This window comes from Sciurus vulgaris, assembly GCF_902686455.1.
Source record: "Sciurus vulgaris genome assembly, chromosome: 1".
NCBI classification, from domain to species: Eukaryota; Metazoa; Chordata; class Mammalia; order Rodentia; family Sciuridae; genus Sciurus; species Sciurus vulgaris.
In genome coordinates this window covers 105,198,480-105,219,305 of record NC_136461.1, presented here as the reverse complement: position 1 = coordinate 105,219,305, position 20,826 = coordinate 105,198,480, and the positions used below count along the sequence as shown (strand labels likewise).

General features: G+C 43.7%; 1 protein-coding gene across 2 annotated transcripts in view; it reads left to right on the top strand.

The window, feature by feature from the left end:
- IGSF3 (immunoglobulin superfamily member 3) overlaps positions 1-20,826 on the top strand; it is a 96,193-nt gene that overhangs the window by 59,384 nt on the left and 15,983 nt on the right. For both annotated transcript variants that reach the window (XM_079117173.1, XM_079117172.1), the window contains 2 exons: positions 2,082-2,483; positions 5,635-6,039. In XM_079117173.1, the coding sequence (XP_078973299.1) occupies positions 2,082-2,483; positions 5,635-6,039 (807 nt within the window). The remainder of the gene's footprint in view (positions 1-2,081; positions 2,484-5,634; positions 6,040-20,826) is intronic.

Here is a 20,826-nt window from a genome sequence, read left to right as displayed (position 1 = left end):
TTTCATTTTTGAACCTGCACTCAGATCCTCATTAGTTCTGATCTAGTTTTCACTTAATCCAGAGAGTTTTAACTCGTTGGCTGCTTTTTTATAGGCCTTGGAACCCTTGTAAATATGTGGAATGGGCATCACGGCACCAGGTGTAAGTTTGCCTTTGCCTCACCTGCCAGAGCGGCTTTTCTCCTAACTGGGTGGTTTTCCAGGCTTACTTCACACAGCAGCCAGAACTTATACCACAGTCCACTGGGGCAACAGTAGGGTTAAAAGCGATGTCCTGCAAACCATTCTTCTGCATGAGACAAGCAAAAGGATGTTCTCCCTTGATGCTGAAGATGACCTTTCATCCCTTACTTTGAATCAGCAACAGTGGGGATGAGTTTTTAACCTAAAAAGGAATATTCTTATTATTAATGATGGTGAAAAATAAGTACCTCTTCTCCTCAGCATCTTGACCCTAAGAAGTAGGCACGATTAGTATCTCCACTTCGTACATGAGAAATTGGAGTTCAGGTGGGTGTTAAAAGGACACTGGGATTACAGAATCAGGAAGTAGTGAGCTTAGGCTCCAGATCTGTGCTTTTAACCACCAGTGCTGTGGAGGGTGGCTCTGCAGGAGCTGCATCATTTCCATGAATTGTCTTTGCAAGACCCTCAGGGAAAGTTGCCCTCCTGGAGAATTGCTACATTCCCTACCAGTCCAGAGATTTTTTTCCCGCCCCATGTGAAACAAGCAAATCCAGAATAGGTAGCAAGCATACTCACTATAGCAGGAGCTAAACGCTGAGGCTCAGTGCTCATCTTTGTCTTTTTCTGCCTGTGGGAGACATAAAGGGGAGAAAAGATTGATTCAAATGCATTGTTACATGTATGTGTGTTTCCCTTGGTAATTGGGTGCGCTTCTTAATCTGGGATTTGATTGAATTGATTGGTTTAAAATTACTATACTCGTTTTTTTGTGAGTGGTGCCCAGAAAATTGGAGCCAAATTAGTTATGGCACTGCACTTTGTGTTCTTTAATACTTACAGTCCTTTTGAACTCAATATAGATGATCATATAAAATAGGGTATGCACAAGTAACAGATTAAAATATAGATGCTATTTATAAAAACAGTTATTGGGATGAGTAAAATTAATCATGGTCATGGTGAGCGCTTTTTGAAAACCTCTGTGTTAGGTGATCCATATACATTGTCTCATTTACTTTTTAATATTTAAAAAAAAAATTCTGCAATTACAGGTAGTATTCTATCTATCTTACCAAAGAAGGAATGGAGGCATATAGAGTTTAAATTATTCAGCTGAATGAGATCGGCTGGCTAAGTGAGTAGCTAGACTGAGGTGGGAAGGGAATGAAATTGTTATCCCAACTTTGATTGGCAGTCTTTCAAGGTAGGGAGCAGAGGAACCCCAGGGCTGAATGAGGACAGGGTAGAGAACAGTAGATGACGAGCCCCTGGCTTTGGTTTATTTCTCTGTGTTCATGAAAGTATGAAAGCTCACCCCTATGCGTGCTGTAAAACTAGGCCATCTGTGCTCCATTATATCCACCCTCAAGCACATGCATGCCATCTTCCAGATACTTCCTAGCATTTTTTTTTTTCTACTTCCTAATATTATCCTGAAGGGCTTAAATGGCATTGTAGATGTTTAGCTTTTACTTGATTGCTGTAACACTGAATGGTGGGAAGGCTGAGGCAGTGCAGGGTTTGGGACTTACTCGTCTTGCTAAAACTTCAAGTTGAAGTCCTAAACTCCAGCCGAATAAGTTACATCATACAGTGTTTCATGCCTTAAATGTTATGTCATTGTATTGTATTTATTAGGTTTTCATTCAGTCTCAGGTCTTAGAAGCTCATTATTCTAGTTCTCTGCACATAGCAGAGAGTATCCTGGGTTATCAGATCCAGAGTCACAGGGAGCACCCAGAAACAGCCAGATCATGTAGCAGCAAGTGTGACAGTACTTTTTATTCTCTATCACCAAACATGATTGCATTTGCACCTTTCCTCCTGTGGCATCTGTGGGGAGGGCACCATGGAGACCATAAAGCCCCCAGTGTGGCACTCTCTCCTCTCCCCAGAGAGCAGCATCTCCGTGGAGGTGGCCAGCAACGCCAGCATCGTCCTTGAGGGTGAGGACCTGCACTTCTCCTGCAGTGTCCGCACAGCGGGCAGGCTGCAAGGCCGCTTCTCTGTCATCTGGCAGCTCGTGGACAGGCAGAACCGCCGCAGCAACATCATGTGGCTAGACCGGGATGGTACCATGCAGCCAGGCTCATCCTACTGGGAGCGCAGCAGCTTTGGGGGTATCCAGATGGAGCAGGTGCAGCCCAACTCCTTCAGCCTGGGCATCTTCCACAGCAGGAAGGAGGACGAGGGCCAATATGAATGCCACGTGACTGAATGGGTGCGGGCAGTGGATGGCGAGTGGCAGATCGTGGGGGAGCGCCGAGCCAGCACTCTCGTCTCCATCACTGCTCTCGGTAAGTGAGGGGTGGGGCGGTTGTGGAGGCCGCTCCCCTGTTCAGCACTTTACCTAGACTTTTATCAGCCCAAAGTTCCCCTAGGAGATAATGGCACTTCAAAAGTACTTGATTGAAAGGAGTCTTCCAGGCAGTAGCGGCGGGGTTGAAAGAACCAGCAATGGATGGTGGAGTGCCTATGACTCACAGTTGCTGGGAGGGTTATCCCTCCTGGGACTGGGTGGTGGGGAGGGTGTTATCAGTATTCTAGCCAGGTTAGTGTCACTGCCTAGCAGGAACATGGCCACTGCCTGGACTGACCTCGGAGAGAAGAAGAGGAGCAATCAAGTATGACAGCATCTCTCTCCTGCCTGCCACGGTCCCTGCTCACTGTCCATGGTGCAGCCCTCCTCAAAGCAGCAGACAGGGTAGAAAATCCAGGGTTGCCATTTATTTGGCATTTACTCTGTATATAGTGGAGTCTAGGCATTTAAGTTTAATTGTCCCACTGAATCCTCTCCTAGCCAAAGATAGACATGTTCATTTTACAAGGAAATAGAGACTAAGTCTAATTTGCCCAAGTTTGCAGCTTTTCAATGACCAATTCACAGTCTGACCCCAGGAAACCAGGAATTCTCTCTTCATATTTTTCAAGGTCTGTGTTTTTATCTATTCCTCTATAAGGCCCCTACTTAAGAAAGCCATTTCCTCATTGCATAAAAAGATACCTTGAGATTTGCTAAAACCAAAGAATATTAGATTTGCTTCTCATGGGGTAGTTAAAAGGCTCTGTCAACTTTTATTTGTCAAATCCAATCAGCATATTAAATTTTAAAAGGCCAGCCTGCTCCTCTGCTGGGAAGATAACGTGGCATGGCACTTCTTCTGTTTACCAGGAAGCTGGCCTCGGTTATCCTCAGCAACTTTACGTCCCACTCTGGGGACCATGTCACTACCTTCGCACATGTAGGGTTGGTGGCACTGTTAGAACACCCAGTAAAGAGCATCCCCAGTGGATAAGCCTGACACCAAGTCCTGCATTTTGTCATCCCTTGAGATTAGGATTAAATTTGTTTTCAAAAAGCTTAATCCCAAAGGTGGACCTCCGAAAACTTCCTCTAGTGACTGTTTCCTAATCATTTCCATCCCCGGGCTCAGCACTAGTGTGAACCCTTGGAGGTAGAACTTTGGGGAAGGCTTCAGGCATCCATACTGGTGGGTTTTTTCCCCTGTCCTGGGAGGTTAAGTATGTCCAAGGAGTGTTTGGAGCTAGGATTGTTTCTCTAGAAGTAATTTTGTGTTATCAGGTTATGCCCAGAGTGATTTCAAACTCACCACATGTCCGACCGTTCCTGCAACCAGGACATACAAAGCAGCCTGCACTGGTCTTCGGGGCTAGCTGTGCTCACCTGCCACGCTCCTACAGGATGCCTCTGGCTAAAAAGCCACAGGGCAGACCGAAGGGGTGGATCTGGAAAGAGTGGGAGGGAACCCTGGACTAAGGCTGTCTTTTTAGTCTAAAATAAGCAATGACACACACACAGATTTTCACATTGGTACAATTAGGTATGGATCTGCTCAGTAGGGAGGTGACAGCAGCAAAGCATGTGGATGAGGTCCTAGGCAGGACATCTTCCCCACACCTGCAGGCCTCCGTGACTGCTCAGGCGGGGCAGCTGGGTTGCTGTGGCACCGTGGTCTGTGACCATGGTGCCCCAAGCAAATCCTGTCCCCCAAGGTTCTGTTCTACATCACTTGTGTGATAGCATGCTACACACAGGTGTGCAAGTGACTGTTACAGCCACTTAGTGTTTAAGTCTTCCGTCTTTTTTTTTTAAAGAATGTATAGTATGAAATCCAAATTGAAGATCCAGAGTTCTCAGCAAATTTTGTCTACTTATTCACTGACAGTTTTCCATTGAAAGCCAGAAGGTTTGTTCTGTGAGTCCTCTTTTGCCTACAGATTTCAAAGTACTTTACTTTGGGTCTGTTTTGTTTCTTGAACACAATACATATTTAACAAAATATATACCCTGTGTCAGGGACTATCCACGTATTTTACAAATATTCATTTAATCTTCACAAAACCCATTTTACCTATGAGGAAACAGGCAGAGAGGAGTTGTAACTCATTTAATGTAGCACAGCAGGAAGGTGTCACAGTCAGACAGCTGGCTCCAGAATTTGTTCATTTAACTGCAGTGTTATGCTTCCCATGGATAAAGCAACCTCAAAAAGCCCCAGAAATCAGTACATTTCGGGTCTGTAGCCTAACTGTGCCATTTACTGGTGGTTGAACTTCACTGTGCCCTACAAAGGGGGACACTAAACCTACCTGTCCTACAAGGTCAGTTTAGTGAAATGTGTGAGCAAAGCTTTTGGCACAGTGCCTGGCACATAAATGGTGCTCAATACGTCCTGGCTGCTGTTAGTGTTGTGATAATGGTGTACTAACATGAACTGGTACTTCCAAACTGAAGGGACTCTGAAGAGCTTGATTGAGGAGTGACTGTTAGGGATTGGTGATGCGCCCTCATTTAGTACGCAATATCCAGACTCACCACTCACTGAAACTGCAAACCCTGAATTTAGGACCATTGTTCCCACCTCACCCGAGGTCACCATCTGCTGACCTTCTTGTGAGGCATCCCTTACTGTCTCCCCACCCCTGGCTTTTGTAGGAGAAGTGGAGAAGGAGCTGGGGGCCTCCATCTGCCTCCCTTCCAGAGCACCCATGCACTAGGAAGCCAGAGAATGGTGTCTGAGTGGGTGGGTGTATACTCCTTGCCAGTGAGCTTTTTTCTCCTGTTTTTGCACGGAATTCTGGAATTTCAAGGAATGACCCTGGTTATGTGGAATCAGCCCCCAAGCGGACAGTAGCATCCAACTCTAGGGGAAGGTCTAATGCAAATCCACATGAGGGTTTCCTGAAAATATTTGGGCTAGAGCTGCTTCAGGAATTGCCTGGGCCTCTTTCTGTGGGGTCTTGCAAACTGTCAGTTTGTGCCTCATTATGATATAAAGTAATATAAGCCTTCATGTGAAAAGATTGTTCCAAAGAAAGCTGGTGAGCCTTGACTGTTCTGCTGGCTTTGCCAGGAGCCCCATTGCTGAGGTCCTGCCCCGGGAAAACCAAGTGCGTCCTCTGGCTGATTCGCTGTTCTCTCTCCAGAAACAGGCTTTGCAGTCACAGCCATCTCCCGAACACCAGGGGTGACCTACAGCGACTCTTTTGACTTGCAGTGTATCATCAAACCCCACTACCCAGCCCGGGTCCCCGTGTCAGTGACGTGGCGATTCCAGCCAGTGGGCACTGTTGAGTTCCATGACCTGGTGACCTTCACACGGGATGGAGGGGTCCAGTGGGGGGACAGGTCCTCCAGCTTCCGAACCCGGACTGCCATCGAGAAGGCCGAGTCCAGCAACAACGTCCGCCTGAGCATTAGCCGGGCCAGTGACACAGAGGCGGGCAAGTACCAGTGTGTGGCTGAACTGTGGAGGAGGAACTACAACAACACGTGGACGCGGCTGGCGGAGAGGACCTCCAACCTGCTAGAGATCCGCGTGCTGCAGCCAGGTGGGTGCCGCCGCCCCGGATCTCCCTGCTGCAGGACCTGTGGGATGTGCGCCCATGTGCTTACACCACATAAGAGTTTTTTTTTTTTTTTTCTTGGAAAACAAATTATTATTTTTTAATTTGTTCTTTGTAGTTACACATGACAGTGGAGTGTATTTCGACATATCATACATACATGGAGTATAACTTCCCATTCTTCTGGTTGTGAAGACGTGGAGTTACATTGGTCCTGTATTTTATTCACATTTGCATAAGAAAGTTAACAATGGGCTGGGAGATAGCTCAGTTGGTAGAGTGCTTGCCTCCCAAGCACAAGGCCCTGGGTTTGATCCCAAGACCCGAAAAAAAAAAAAAAAAAAAAGAGGAAAATTAACAATATGAGATTGGAGGACATGAGCTTTCATGACATAGGATGCATGTGAGGAGGAAACGATTGTGTGTGTTGAGCTCTACCATAGCTTCTGTTTCCCAGCTCTGAGAAATTTCAAGTCAATAAGAAGTTGCAAGAATTTGTACCATGAACCCTTATTTTCTCTTTCCTTGATGGCCTGTGGTTAATGTCTCACCACATTTGTGTTCTCCTTAGTATATTTTTGTTGTTTCTGAACCACTTGAGAGAGTAATTGTGGACATCAGGACATGTCCCTTGATTACTCCGTTGTGTAACTCTAAGAATAGTACCTTGTCCCACCCCACCACACCACTGCCACGTTCTGGGTATTCAGCATTAGTGTGAACCCATTACCTACTTTCTCCAGTTGTCCAAGTATTTCCCTTTCTAGGGCGTGTGTGTGTGTGTGTGTGTGTGTGTGTGTGTGTGTGTGTGTGTGTGTGTGATTTCAAAGGATTGAAGTCAGAGATTCAGTTAGGGAGCATGCATCACATTTAGTTGTCTTGTCTCTTTAGACTCTTAATCTGGATCAATTCCCCTTCCTCTCTGTGTTTGTGTTATGATAACTGACCTTTTTTAAAATTGTTTTTTATTTTAATTTATTTTTATTGTAAACAAATGGGATACATGTTGTTTCTGTTTGTACATGGAGTAACAGCATACCATTTGCATAATCATACATTTACATAGGGTAATGATGTTTGATTCATTCTGTTATTTTTTCCTTCCCCCCCACCCCTCCCACCCCTCTTTTCCCTCTATACAGTCCATTCTTGCCCCGCTGCCACCCCCCATTATGTGTCATCATCCGCTTATCAGTGAGATCATTCTTCCTTTGGTTTTTTGAGATTGGCTTATCTCACTTAGCATGATATTCTCCAATTTCATCCATTTGCCTGCAAATGCCATAATTCTATCATTCTTTATAGCTGAGTAATATTCCATTGTATACATATACCATAGTTTCTTTAACCATTCATCAATTGAAAGACATCTAGGTTGGTTCCACAGTCTGGCTATTGTGAATTGAGCAGCTATGAACAATGATGTGGCTGTATCTCTGTAGTATGCTGGTTTTAAGTCCTTTGGGTATAGGCCGAGGAGTGGGATAGCTAGGTCAAATGGTACATCCATTCCAAGTTTTCTAAGGAATCTCCACACTGCTTTCCAGAGTGGCTGCACTAATTTGCAGCCCCACCAGCAATGTATGAGTGTACCCTTCCCCCCACATCCTCTCCAACACCTATTACTGCTTGTATTCTTTATAATCCCCATTCTAATTGGGGTGAGATGGACTCTTAGTGTAGTTTTGATTTGCATTTCTTGTATTACTAAAGATGGTGAACATTTTTTCATATGTTTGTTGATTGCTTGTAGATCTTCTTCTGTGAAGTGTCTGTTCATTTCCTTAGCCCATTTGTCGATTCGGTTATTTGTATTCTTGGTGTAGAGTTTTTTGAGTTCTTTATAAATTCTAGAAATCAGTGCTCTATGAAGTATGAGTGGCGAAGATATTCTCCCACTCTGTAGGCTCTCTCTTCGCATTGCTGATAGTTTCCTTTGCTGAGAGAAAGCTGTTTAGCTTGAATCTATTCCACTTATTGATTCTTGCTTTTATTTCTTGTGCTGTGGGAGTCCTGTTAAGGAAGTCTGATCCTAAGCCAACAAGGTGAAGATTTGGACCTACTTTTTCTTCTATAAGATGCAGGGTCTCTGGTCTGATTTCAAGGTCCTTCATCCATTATGAGTTGATTTTTGTGCAGAGTGAGAGATACGGGTTTAGTTTCATTCTGTTGCATATGGATTTCCAGTTTTCCCAGCACCATTTGTTGAAGAAGCTATCTTTTCTCCATTGCATATTTTTGGCACTGTTGTCTAATATGAGAAAATTGTATTTATTTGGGTTTGTGTCCGTGTCCTCTGTTCTGTACCATTGATCTTCCTGTCTGTTTTGGTGCCAATACCATGCCGATTTTGTTACTATTGCTTTGTAGTATAGTTGAAGTTCTGGTATTGCCATACCCCCTGTTTCATTCTTCCTGCTAAGGATTGCTTTAGCTATTCTGGGTTTCTTATTCTTCCAGATGAATTTCATGATTGCTTGCTCTATTTCTGTGAGGTACATCATTGGGATTTTAATTGGAATTATATTGAATCTGTATAGCACTTTTGGTAGTATGGCCATTTTGACAATATTAATTCTACCTATCCAAGAACATGGGAGATCTTCCCATCTTCTAAGGTCTTCCTCAGTGTCTTTCTTCAATGTTTTGTAGTTTTCATTGTAAAGATATTTTACCTCTTTGGTTAGATTGATTCCCAAGTATTTTATTTTTTTTGAGGCTATTGCAAATGGAGTAGTTTTCCTCATTTCCCTTTCAGCTGTTTCGTCGCTTGCATATAAAAATGCATTAGATTTATGCGTGTTGGTTTTATAGCCTGCTATTTTGCTGAATTCATTGATGAGGTCTAGAAGTTTTCTGGAGGAGGTTTTTGGATTCTAAGTATATAGAATCACATATCCCTTTAATTCCTTTAGTTTGCCTAATTGCTGTAGCTAGAGTTTCGAGGACAATGTTGAATAGAAGTGGTGAAAGAGGACATCCCTGTCTTGTTCCCATTTTTAAAGGGAATGGATTCAGTTTTTCTCCATTAAGAATGATGTTGGCCATGGGCTTAGCATAAATAGCCTTTACAATGTTCAGGTATGTTCCTACTATCCCTATTTTTTCTAGTGTTTTTAGCATGAAGGGGTGTTGTATTTTGTCGAACGCTTTTTCTGCGTCAATTAAAATAACCATATGATTCTTATCCTTAAGTCTGTTGACATGATGGATTACGTTTATTGATTTACGGATGTTAAACCATCCTTGCATTCCAGGGATGAACCCCACTTGATCGTGGTGCACGATTTTCTTAATATGTTCTTGGATATGGTTTGCCAATATTTTGTTAAGGATCTTTGCATCTATATTCATCAAGGATATTGGTCCTAAATTTTCCTTCCTTGATGTGTCTTTTCCTGGTTTGGGTATGAGGGTGATATTAGCTTCATAGAATGAGTTCGGTAGGGTACCCTCCTTTTCTATTTCCTGGAATACTTTGAGAAGTGTTGGAATGAGTTCTTTTTTGAAGGTCTTACAGAACTCAGCCGAGAATCTGTCTGGTCCTGGGCTTTTCTTGGATGGTAGATTTTTAATGGCTTCTTCTATTTCATTGCTTGATATTGATCTGTTTAAATCGTGTATGTCCTCCTGGTTCAGTTTGGGAGGAGCATATGTCTCTAGAAATTTGTCAATGTCTTCAGTAGTTTCTATTTTGTTGGAATACAGATTTTCAAAGTAGCTTCTTATTATGTTCTGTATCTCAGTGGTGTCTGTCGTGATATTTCCTTTTTCATCACGAATTTTAGTAATTTGAGTTTTCTCTCTCCTTCTCTTTGTTGGAGTGGCTAAGGGTTTGTCTATTTTGTTTACTTTCTCAAAGAACCAACTTTTTGTTTTGTCAATTTTTTGAATTGTTTCTTTTGTTTCAATTTCATTGATTTCCGCTCTGATTTTAATTATCTCCTGTCTTCTACTACTTTTGCTGTTATTCTGTTCTTCTTTTTCTAGGGCTTTGAGCTGTAATGTTAGGTCATTTAGTTGTTGACTTTTCATTCTTTTCTGGAATGCGCTCCATGCAATGAATTTTCCTCTTAATGTCGCTTTCATAGTGTCCCAGAAATTTTGATATGTTGTATCGTCATTCTCATTGACCTCTAAGAATTTATCTCCTCCCTGATGTTTTCTGTTACCCATGTTTCATTCAATAGCATATTATTTAGTCTCCAGGTGTTAATTTCCCTTTTTTATTTCATCATTGATTTCTACTCTCATTCCATTATGATCTGATAGAACACAAGGCAGTATCTCTATTTTTTTGCATTTCCTAAGGGCTGCTTTGTGGCATAACACATGGTCTGTTTTCGAGAAGGTTCCATGTGCTGCTGAGAAGAAAGTGAATCTGCTCGTTGATGGATGGAATATTCTATATATGTCTATTAAGTCTAAGTTATTTATTGTGTTACTGAGTTCTATGGTTTCTTTAGTTGGTTTTTGTTTGGAAGATCTATCTAGTGGTGAAAGTGGTGTGTTAAAGTCACCCCGAATTATTGTGTTGTGGTCTATGTGATTCCTGAAATTGAGAAGGATTTGTTTTTGTACAGGGATGTACCATTGTTTGGGGCATAAATATTTACTATCATTATGTCTTCCTGATTTATGGTTCCCTTAAGCAGTATGAAATGTCCTTCTTTATCCCTTCTGACTAACTTTGGCTTGAAGTCCACTTTATCTGATATAAGGATGGAAACCCCCATTTTTTTTACTGAGTCCATGTGCGTGGTAGGTTTTTTCCCATCCTTTCACCTTTAGTCTGTGGATGTCTTTTTCTATGAGATGAGTCTCTTGCAGGCAGCATATTGTTGGGTCTTTCTTTTTAATCCATTCTGCTAGTCGCTTTTTGATTGATGTGTTTAGGCCATTAACGTTCAGGGTTATTATTGAGATATGATTTGTATTCCCAGTCATTTGGCTTATTTTTGGTTTTTAAGTTGGCTTGATTTCTCCTTTGAGTGGTTTCTCTAAGGTAGATCCTCCCTTTGCTGACCTCCATTGTTGTTTTTCATTTCCTCCTCATGGAATATTTTGTTGAGAACATTCTGTAATGCAGGCTTTCTATTTGTAAATTCTTTTAACTTTTGTTTATCATGGAAGGATTTTATTTCATCTTCAAATCTGAAGGTAAGTTTTGCTGGGTATAGGATTCTTGGTTGGCAACCATGTTCTTTCAGAGCTTGAAATATGTTGTTCCAGGCCCTTCTAGCTTTTAGAGTCTGGGTTGAGAAGTTGGCTGCTATCTGTATTGGTCTCCCCCTATATGTAATCTGATGCTTTTCTCTCGCGGCCTTCAAAATCCTATCTTTATTTTCAATGTTAGGCATTTTCATTATAATGTGCCTTGTGAATCTGTTATGATTTTGTGCATTTGGTGTTCTGTAAGCCTCTTGTAGTTGATTTTCCATTTCATTTTTCAGGTTTGGGAAATTTTCTGATATTATTTCATTGAATAAGTTGTTCATTCCTTTGGTTTGTATCTCTGTGCCTTCCTCAATCCCAATAATTCTTAAATTTGGTCTTTTCATGATGTCCCATAGTTCTTGGAGGTTCTGTTCATGATTTCTTACCATCTTCTCTGTGTGGGCAACTTTATTTTCAAGATTAAATATTTTGTCTTCATTGTCTGAGGTTCTGTCTTCCAAGTGGTCTAGTCTTTTGGTGATGCATTTTTTATTTGGTTTATTGTTTCCTTCATTTCAAGGATTTCCATTTGGTTGTTTTTTTTTTTTTTTTGAGAATCTCTATCTCTGTTGAAATGATGTTTTGCTTCCTGCAGGTGCTCTTTCAGCTTATTGGTATTATCATTCATTGCCTGCATTTGCTCTCTTATCTCATCCTTTGCTTCGCGAATCGTCTTAATCATATATAATCTGAAGTCCTTTTCTGATATTTCTTCTAACATACTGTCATTGAATTCTATTAATATAGAATCTAGATTTGTTTGGATCATTTTCTTCCCCTTGTTTTTTCATGTTGTTCATGTATCTTCCCCTCTAGCAGTGCAGATCTGGGGTATTGCAGATTTCCCCCTACAGGCTTACAGTGGCCCTATAGGTTTCTAAAACCCTTTCTTTAAGGGGAGATCAATATTAGCAGTGCCCAATTCAGACACTATGCAATCCTAGACCAAATAGCCCCTATGAGGACAATAACAAAATTGTCATAATAAACAGAATGAGTTCAAATATTTTCTTTAGTAAAACAAACAGATTTGCAGTAAGGTCTGCAGTTTCAAATGGAGGACAAAGAGGATGCAGAGGGATGTAGAATGTGGCTGTTAATAGGATAAGAAAATATTATACAGAAGTTCTAGAAAATAGAAAGGGTGAGAGCGTAATCAAAAGAAATTGGATGTTAGCATGCAAAAAGGGAGAAAGAGACTCTGAGGGAGCAGGTAAACAAAAGGAAAAGAGAGCAAGGAAAGTAAAGAAATAAAAACTTAAATGTTTTCAATAAGGAGAAAAAAGAAAATCTACAGTATAACAGTCATATAGTAATGAAACCTCCTAGAGTTCAACAGCCTGATGCATGAGAGGTACCTGACAATGAGCTTCAAGTCTCCAGCAGGCATCTCAGGATGGGATTTGCCCCACCAAAAGATCGGAGCTACGGCTTCCAGTATTATCCAAGATGGCCACTCTGGCTTGAAAATGTGTTGGCAAATGGGGAACTACAGCTCAGGGTGTGGATGTGGTCAGCAGGAGGTCTTGGAGGCGGAATGTGGTTGGTCAGTCAGGGGTCCTGGAGGTCGGGTGTGTTTGGTGTGGTTGCGGAATCCTGGAGGCTGGGTGCAATCCATCGGTCTGGGGTCCCGGTGAGAGGGCGCAATCAGTTGGTCTGGGGTCCTGGCGGCAGGGAGCAGTCAGTCGATGTGAGGGCCCCAGAGGCAGGGAGTGATTGGTCGGGCTGAGGGATCCTGGAGATGGGGCTCAGTCTGTCTGGCCAGGGGTCCTCTGGGGCCTGGCTGTTGTCTCAAAATGGCGTCAGCCATGTGTAATCAAACCTGCAGGCACTGTAACAGGGAACTTCCAGGAAACAACAGGCAAGTGGTGCTCCACTGGCGGTTGGCGATCAGTTTACTGACTGTTGTCAGACGATCAGGAGGTGAACCTCATGCGTTGGGTGATGGATAGGTGTAAGGCAGGCGATGGGCAGGCGATGGACAGGCGAGAGGCAGGCAAATGGCGGATGATAGGCGCCTGACAGTGAGCATCTGCACTCAAAAAACACATCGATATGCTGGCAGACTGCAGTGATCACAGCAGACAAATAGGGTAAACAGCAGGGGATCCATAAGCAGCAAAAACTGCCTCACCAAGAAACAGATATCCTGTGCTTGAAACTGGAGTTACGGAGCGACAAGGAATGCAGCCTCCTTCTAGTCCGCCATCTTGGATCCTGATATTGACCTTTATGAAGTCCTCAGGCAAGTTGTTTTCTGGAAAACTCTGTCTCTTTACTTAACCTCATCTCCTGTAGTCTTTGCAACAATTATGTAAAAGATATCATTGTCTCCTGTTTGTAGACAAGGAACTCAGAGGGGAAAGGAAAGGGAGTGGGCTCTTTTTGAGCATCTACCTCATGCTAGGTGCTAATCATCAGTTACTTTATGAGAATTTCACAACCTTGGGAAGGATACATCAGCCTAAGGTCTCCTAGCTAGCTGGTCTGTGGTGGAGGTAGGATTGAAGTTGTGGGGTCTTATGTCTGTAATGTTTCCTTAACTCAGGTCTTCTTCATGTGTGCTGAGTTCCTTATTCCCGTGGAGGCTGAGACTTCTCAAAGTAGAGATAAAGAGGCACTCATCTGGGGGCTTCTGCCATTGATCACCTCAGGCCCTCCATCAATGTGGAGTAGTTCAGTATGTCCTGCTCTGTGGGCTTTCCCTGTGTCCCTCCTGGTTGCCTGCCAGGTTAGAAGCTGGTGGAGCAGGGAGCCCAGGCCATAGGCTCCTGCATCCCTCTTGTTCTCCAGCCCACATGCAGGACAGAACAGGCACCCATACACTGAATTGTGAGAGTTGACCTTTGCAAAGACTTCTTTGTGACTTTCTGCCACAACCGTTTTGCAAAGATGGTTTAAATGCTTTGGAAAAAAGGATTTTTATTTTTTTCTACCCACAAAGAGCTATGATTAGTGCCCTACCTGGTCTGCTGGATGACTTTGTATAGCCACAGGGTTGTTTTCAGCAGTGTGAGGTTAAATAATGGTAATGTCTGTGTTTTTTCTTCCCGTCTTCTGACGCCATTACAGATACCTCTTCTGCACCAGACTTTTAACAAGTGAGTTGTGTAGATGATGAGATGTTCCTGGGCCAATTAGAGCCTGAGGCTAGGCTGAGAAGGGCTGGGGAGAGGCCATTCTTAAGTGCCTTTTCAGGTTAATGGTGGGTTAAAGGGGACACATTTGATGTACGCCCTTGTTGTGGAAGATCTGAGGCCCCCACTTCCCTGCCCTGATGAAGAGAGCATTGGGATCATGATTGTGCCTTTTGTTGTCTTCCCTGTCACTCAAGGTCTGCGTTCTGAGCAGCAGTGGCTATCACATGGTTCTGCAGCTGTGGAAGGTGGAGGTGAGGCTCCCAAGACCTTGCCTGTCATTGCCTCTCTGAATAAGCCCCTGGAATTTGCTCATTTCTGTTGTGACTTGGACTGTAAGACTGGAGTGCCTCAGGGATGAATATGGAGTTGGTTCATTGAAGGCTCTCATTATTTGGATTCTGATTAATTTACAGAAGTGCTAAAAGTAGAAAGGGACAGAAATGAATGAAGTCTCACTTGGGCGCCAGGCTCTGTGCTTGTACTTACACTTTCTTTTTAAATTCATCCCACAGGCTGATCATGTGGATGTCTGTGTTCCCATTTTGCTAGAGAGGAAACCAAATGGTTAGGAAACTCGATGGAGCCACCACCTCCTTACGTGGCAGAATGGAGGCTTGAACTGAGGTTGGAGCCCAGTTCCCTCTGACTTGTGTACATTTGCATTTTCCATTATACTATATCATTGCTTCCTGACAGAAAAGTAGCTGGAGAGTGAGGAGACCCAGCCTCTGCTCTCAGGACTATCCTTGAGTCTTGTGTATGTCAGGGTGGTTTTGTTTGCATTTTCACTGTACAGTGAGGACAAGCAGTGGTTGTCCCAGGGGACTTTTGAGCATCACTGGGCTTGGAATGTTGGGAGCCCTTGGCTTTTGTAAAGGTGCACAGCAATTCACTTTCCTGGCCCTCTGGAGGCTGGAAAGAGCAAAGGTAGGAGCTTGAGGATCCTCATGACTCCCAAAGTGGCTAAGGCACCAGGGAGAGTGCATCCCCTTAAGTGTTGCTGTCTCTCCTTATTAAATATTTACACAGTTAGCACTTAATATTTTCCAAAGAGCTTCATGCCTGTTTCTCCTCTTTTCCCTAAATATGCTGGTTGGTACTGGTGTTTTCATTTTGGGGATGTAGAAGTGTAGGTACATGAGGGCTGACTATGTGCTGGAGACAGTACCGAACACTTGGTGTGTATTATCTCACTGAATCTTCACAGCAAGCGTGGACGGAAGGTTTTACATTCTTATTTGATAGCTGAAGTAGCAGAGGCTCAGAGAGATTCTAACTTGCCCAAGTCAGATAAGCAGTGAGTGGGGAGGCTGGGATTTGAATGTAAGTGTGTCTTATTAAAAGCACTCAGGATGGGAAGAGTTGGACATTTCCTGAAGCCTTGTAATCACAAGTTATTCCTTCTGCATTCAGCTGATGGCACTCTTTACAGAAGAGGCTTCCCCTTGTAGGTGGTTGGTACGGAGCTTGTCACTGGGGAGACTAGCAGTCACAACAGCAGTGGCACTGACAGCAGCTGGTGACTTTTTGCATTTCTCGTGTAGCCATCACCATCCTGAGTGCTTTGCATGCAGTCTCTTACTTCTTTCTTACTCCATGCACTGCTGCCAGGGATACTGCTTCACCCATTTTACAGAAGAGGACACTGCAATAGGGGTTAAGTAAATTGCACAGTGATTCATAATAATTGGCAGAGCCAAGATTCAAATCTGGACGGGCAGTCTGTAGTCCAAGTGCTTAATTTTATTATTCGATGTACTTTCTAGACATAGTACCATATTTTTGTTAATTTTTTTCAGAATCCTTTGGCACCATGTACTCTGTATGTGTGTGTGGGGCGGGGAGCGTTGTGCCTGCATGCCCCATACACACATGCTGGGGCTGGAACCCAGGACTGTGTGTGACAGGCATATACTCTACCACTGAGCTACACCCTAGCACCATGTACTTCTATTTAATATCTCCTCTCTCTGGTTTACTATCGTGATTTCTCCACCCTTAAATTTGTTTTGTAGAAGTTGGGGGGTGATCACAAAGCACTCACAGAGCTTCCTCATGACACAGGTTGCTAAAGGCAAAGTTTTAATTTGTGCCTCTTCAAGCTCCTTTGTTTCTTCTCACTCTGCCACAAGGTGGCTCTAAAGCTTGGTGATTTCAGATCCCCCAAACAGTGCTGGCCTCCCTTCCTTCCACTGTCCCAGCCTACCTTGCCCCCCAAAACATGAATTCTTGGCCCTTATCTGGCATCTTCCATAGAAATGTTTCCTGTCCTTTGCCCTCACCTTTAAAGGATATTCTGTTGAATATTTTTATTCTAAGAGAATCAGTAGAAACCCCAGGGGCTGGTGACTGACTCAGGTTGGTCCATTTGTCATTGACTTCACTGCTGTGTTGTCATTTCCCCCAGCAAGGCTGTGTGGCCTGTGCCTCCGCTGGTCCCTGCCAGAGCCACCTGCTGATCCTGACCACATCACGGGTATTTGATTCATCCAAGCCTTGGGTTGGTCGACTTACTGTGGCTCTTTTACTGCCTGTCCCTTGGCACACTGATCCCTGGGCACATCCTCAAGGAAGTCTTTAGGGAGTGAAGGCTTCCCTCCCTTCCTTTTTGTTGCTGATTGAGCTCAGTCTTATTCCCATTGATCATATAGTGTGATCCCCACAGGGCATTTAGGCAAGACTTTTAGCCAGGTTAGCATACTCTGTACTTAATTCTTAATCAGTTCTTATCTCTTTTAATTGTGAAGCATCACCTTACTTCCTTCTGATTTTCTTTAGCTCCAAAAATACCTTCCAATTACACATTGCTAAATACAGAAGCAATAAGGGAAATGTCAGCCCTCATTTTTCCAAATGTTTACGACCATATCTTGGCCTGGCTATTAAACATTGCACATTAAAATCGACAAAGCAATAAACAGGCTTCCAGGAGGACAGCCTCCGGTGGTAGAAAGCCGACTCGTCAGTAGGTGTATTCTGCAGGGATTTTACTGATGGGTAGTCAGGATGAATATTTAATACCCTCTGGATGTTGCCAAATCTGTTTTCTTCTATTTCTTATTGCTGACCTGGCAGATTGGGTTAGCTGAGGGCTTTTTCTTTGATTCTAGGAGTCCAGGCCATGTAAACACTGGCTCTCATTATCACAGCGTAGTGGGGGGCTAGCTGTCCTATCCCTCCCCAGCGTGGCCCCCGCTTTCTTTCAGGGAAGCCTGGGGTTCTCCTTCAGTTCCCTGTGGCTTGTGCCTGTTATCTGCATAGAGACAGAGTGAGCATGAGGATAGGAGCCCTAGGAGGAGCCCCAGCCCTCTCCCTGGGCCTCAGGCCTTGTCATGCTCACACCAGGCATGCTTGTTGTTGGTGTCAACCAGAAAGGATCACTCGTCCCTCTGTAGACAGGTAAAGCAAGGTAGAGTGTGTCTGGATTTCCCCTATTTAACTCTTACTCCATCCAAACGCATGCTACTTTCCCTTTATCCAGCTCTGCCTCCTACCTCTCCAAGCATCTGTGCAGGTTCCCTGCTGGGAGCTAGGCTGCAGAGATGCATTGTCACAGCTGCTGCTCTGTGGGCTGCCTGGAGGAGGCAGCAGGCTGGGAACACAGGAGTGCAGTAAGGCTTACTGGTGTGGTGGCAGAGCCAGCACAGGGGATGGTCACAGTGGAGCATGGAGGTCACCATGTGTAATAGTGAAAAGCAAACACAGACCACATGACCTCGGCTGGAATTCCACCTCTGCCACATAACTGGCTGTGTGACCATGGACAAGCATCTTTGTAAAATTGGGGGTAATAATATTTATTTCATAGGACTAGAAGATAGGTACTATTTATAAAATACTTAGAATAGTGCTCAGCACAAAGAAAGGACTATAAGAAAGTGTGTTAAATAAATAAGAATACATGGAACTGAGTAATTAGAACTTTAGATCATATGCAGATCATATACTCCTTTTCAATAACAATTTGTAATATTCTCTTTACTGCCCTGGAATGAAACATATAGACAATATAACATTTCTTATCACATAACCTTTAGAAATTGTTATATTACCCTAATGGTGGGATAGAGGAGGATTTTTTTTTAAAAAGTAGTTCATAGTTTAAAAAAAAAAAAACAATGTGCTTCAGCATGTAAGTGCTCAGGGACAGTGACACTAGGAGGCACACTAACCATCACTGCTACAGCTGGCAGAGGCACTGTGACTGTCACCCCTAAATGCAGAGTGACAGTCACTATCACAGATCTGTACCCCAAGCAAGTTTCTGAATCCCCAGGCAATTCTGAAGGAAACAGGAAAAGCCTCTCTTGATTGACCTGGCATTTATTAAAAACATGAAGAAAAAGGTATTGTACTTTTAGTAAAATCAAAGTAAGTTCTAGGCTCAGTGACACACTTTGTACCCATGTGAGTGTCATTTGAAAGTCACATAGGATACAAGACAAAACTATATTATGTAGTTTTCCCAAAACATCTATTGTTGACTTCTGTCCATTAAATATTTTCAAATCAATTTGACAGCCAAGACAGGCCTCCAGATTTTCATGATGCTTGGGGACATTGGCTGCTCTGTTGAGAACTGGTGTTGGGGACTGTGGGGTGGTGAGTTGAGGCAGGCTCTTTCCTGGGGAATGACTATTTCCACTTGCCACTTAGGAAGATCTCTGGCTGTGGCTAGGTCTGGAGGCCCACAGGTTGCTGGGCCGTACCCTGAGTTTCTGACCCAATCGGTTCTAATGAGTTCCAGATAATCTCTGCTGATCTGCGCTGCAGACGCAGAGATCTTGGCCTGAGAGCCACAGGTAGTCAGGATGGAGTACTAGTGCTTGGTCCCTCACAGCCTGTCCGAAGCTCACCTTACTCACCACGCCTGACTGCTTGCCCTTCCCTGAAAACAGTGCACAGTGGTGCCGTCACCTTCTCAGGTGCCCTTTCACTTTCCTTCTCCACCTGATGAACACCCGCTCATTCGTTTCCCAGAACCAAGTAGTCGAGGTCACAACTTTTTGAAGTGTTCTCTCCCTCCCATCATAGTCAGCATTAATAACCCTTCTTTAAAAAGATTAATCCCATTTTTATTCAATCATCCATTTGTTAATTTGTTTAGCAATGATTGAGTTATATAGTCCTTGCCCTTTTGTTTTCTAGATATTTTGCAGGAAGAGAAGACCTTTAAAAAATAACCTTCAGTGTAAGGCATCATGTAACAACTGGGGTGGGGTTTATGGGAATCCTTTATGGATAGGGTGAATAAGTTTTGTGTAAGAACAGCATACACAAACACAGTTCCAGGGTAGAGAGGCTGACTGATGAGGCAACAGCTGTTTCTTGCTGCCTGTACCTCTTCTCTCCTGTCCGTCACCTTGATACCATCCCATCCTGGCTCATAGCACAGCATCCTTTCATTTACTACCAAAAACAGAGTCTCCACGAAGCCTGGGGAGGAAATGTCCAGCTGCAGAAAGCAAGGGCCATTCCTGCAAATGATGGGAGCTGCCCAACCAGGCAGCTGCTGGAATGAGCTGGTGTGTTCTCTTGTGGGTGGGGCATTGCTGCCAGCCACCCTGGCCCTTCTTCCTGCCTCTTGTTGGGTTCTTTTTTCCTCCTGCTAATTCAGTGTTGGGGATTAACCAAACTTCGGTCCTGAGCATCTTTCAGTTCTGCATTTATTGCTTCACTAAATCCATACATGAACACAGCCAAGCCCAGGGTTTCTCAGGCTTTCAGACATGTCTGGATCACTGTGGGATCTTGTTTAAAATGTGGATTCTGACTTAGCAGGCCTAAGAGTCTGCATTTCTGACAAGCTCCCACTTGATTTCTTGCTGCTGTTCTATGGCAGCACTTTCAGAAGTACAGGTACTACAGAGGTTTGACAGTTTCCATCTAACGTTGAGCTTTGAACATGGCACTAGGCACGGAAACCAAAAGGGAATGAGAATATCTAAAAATGTACTGTTTGTATATACTGGGCCTTGTGCTAAGCTCTTTATGTAGACTATTACTTTTAATCTGTACAGTGCTCCTAATGAGCTAGACTGCTATTATTGCTCTCATTTTGCAGAAGGAAATACCTTCCGGCCTTAAGGGGTCTGGGCTCTCTTAACTGTGGAGGGAGGTGAGGCATAGACTGCTCACTGCCCAGGGCAGTGCTATGACAGGGCATGTGAGTACTTGCTAATTAGCTGTGGAGCCTCCAGTCTCCCCTGGGTTTCAGGAAAGGTCCTCCCTGCCCTTGAGATGTGGGAGGAAATTCAGAAGTGTAGGATAAGAGCTGCCCCCTTGCCCACCTGTCAGGCACGCACCCAATTTCAAAAGTACCTCTCTTTTTCAAGCCTCTCAACACTTCACAATATTTTGACATGGGAAGGGGAAAAAAAAATGGAAATGCTTTGAAACATTTCTCTTCCTTGGA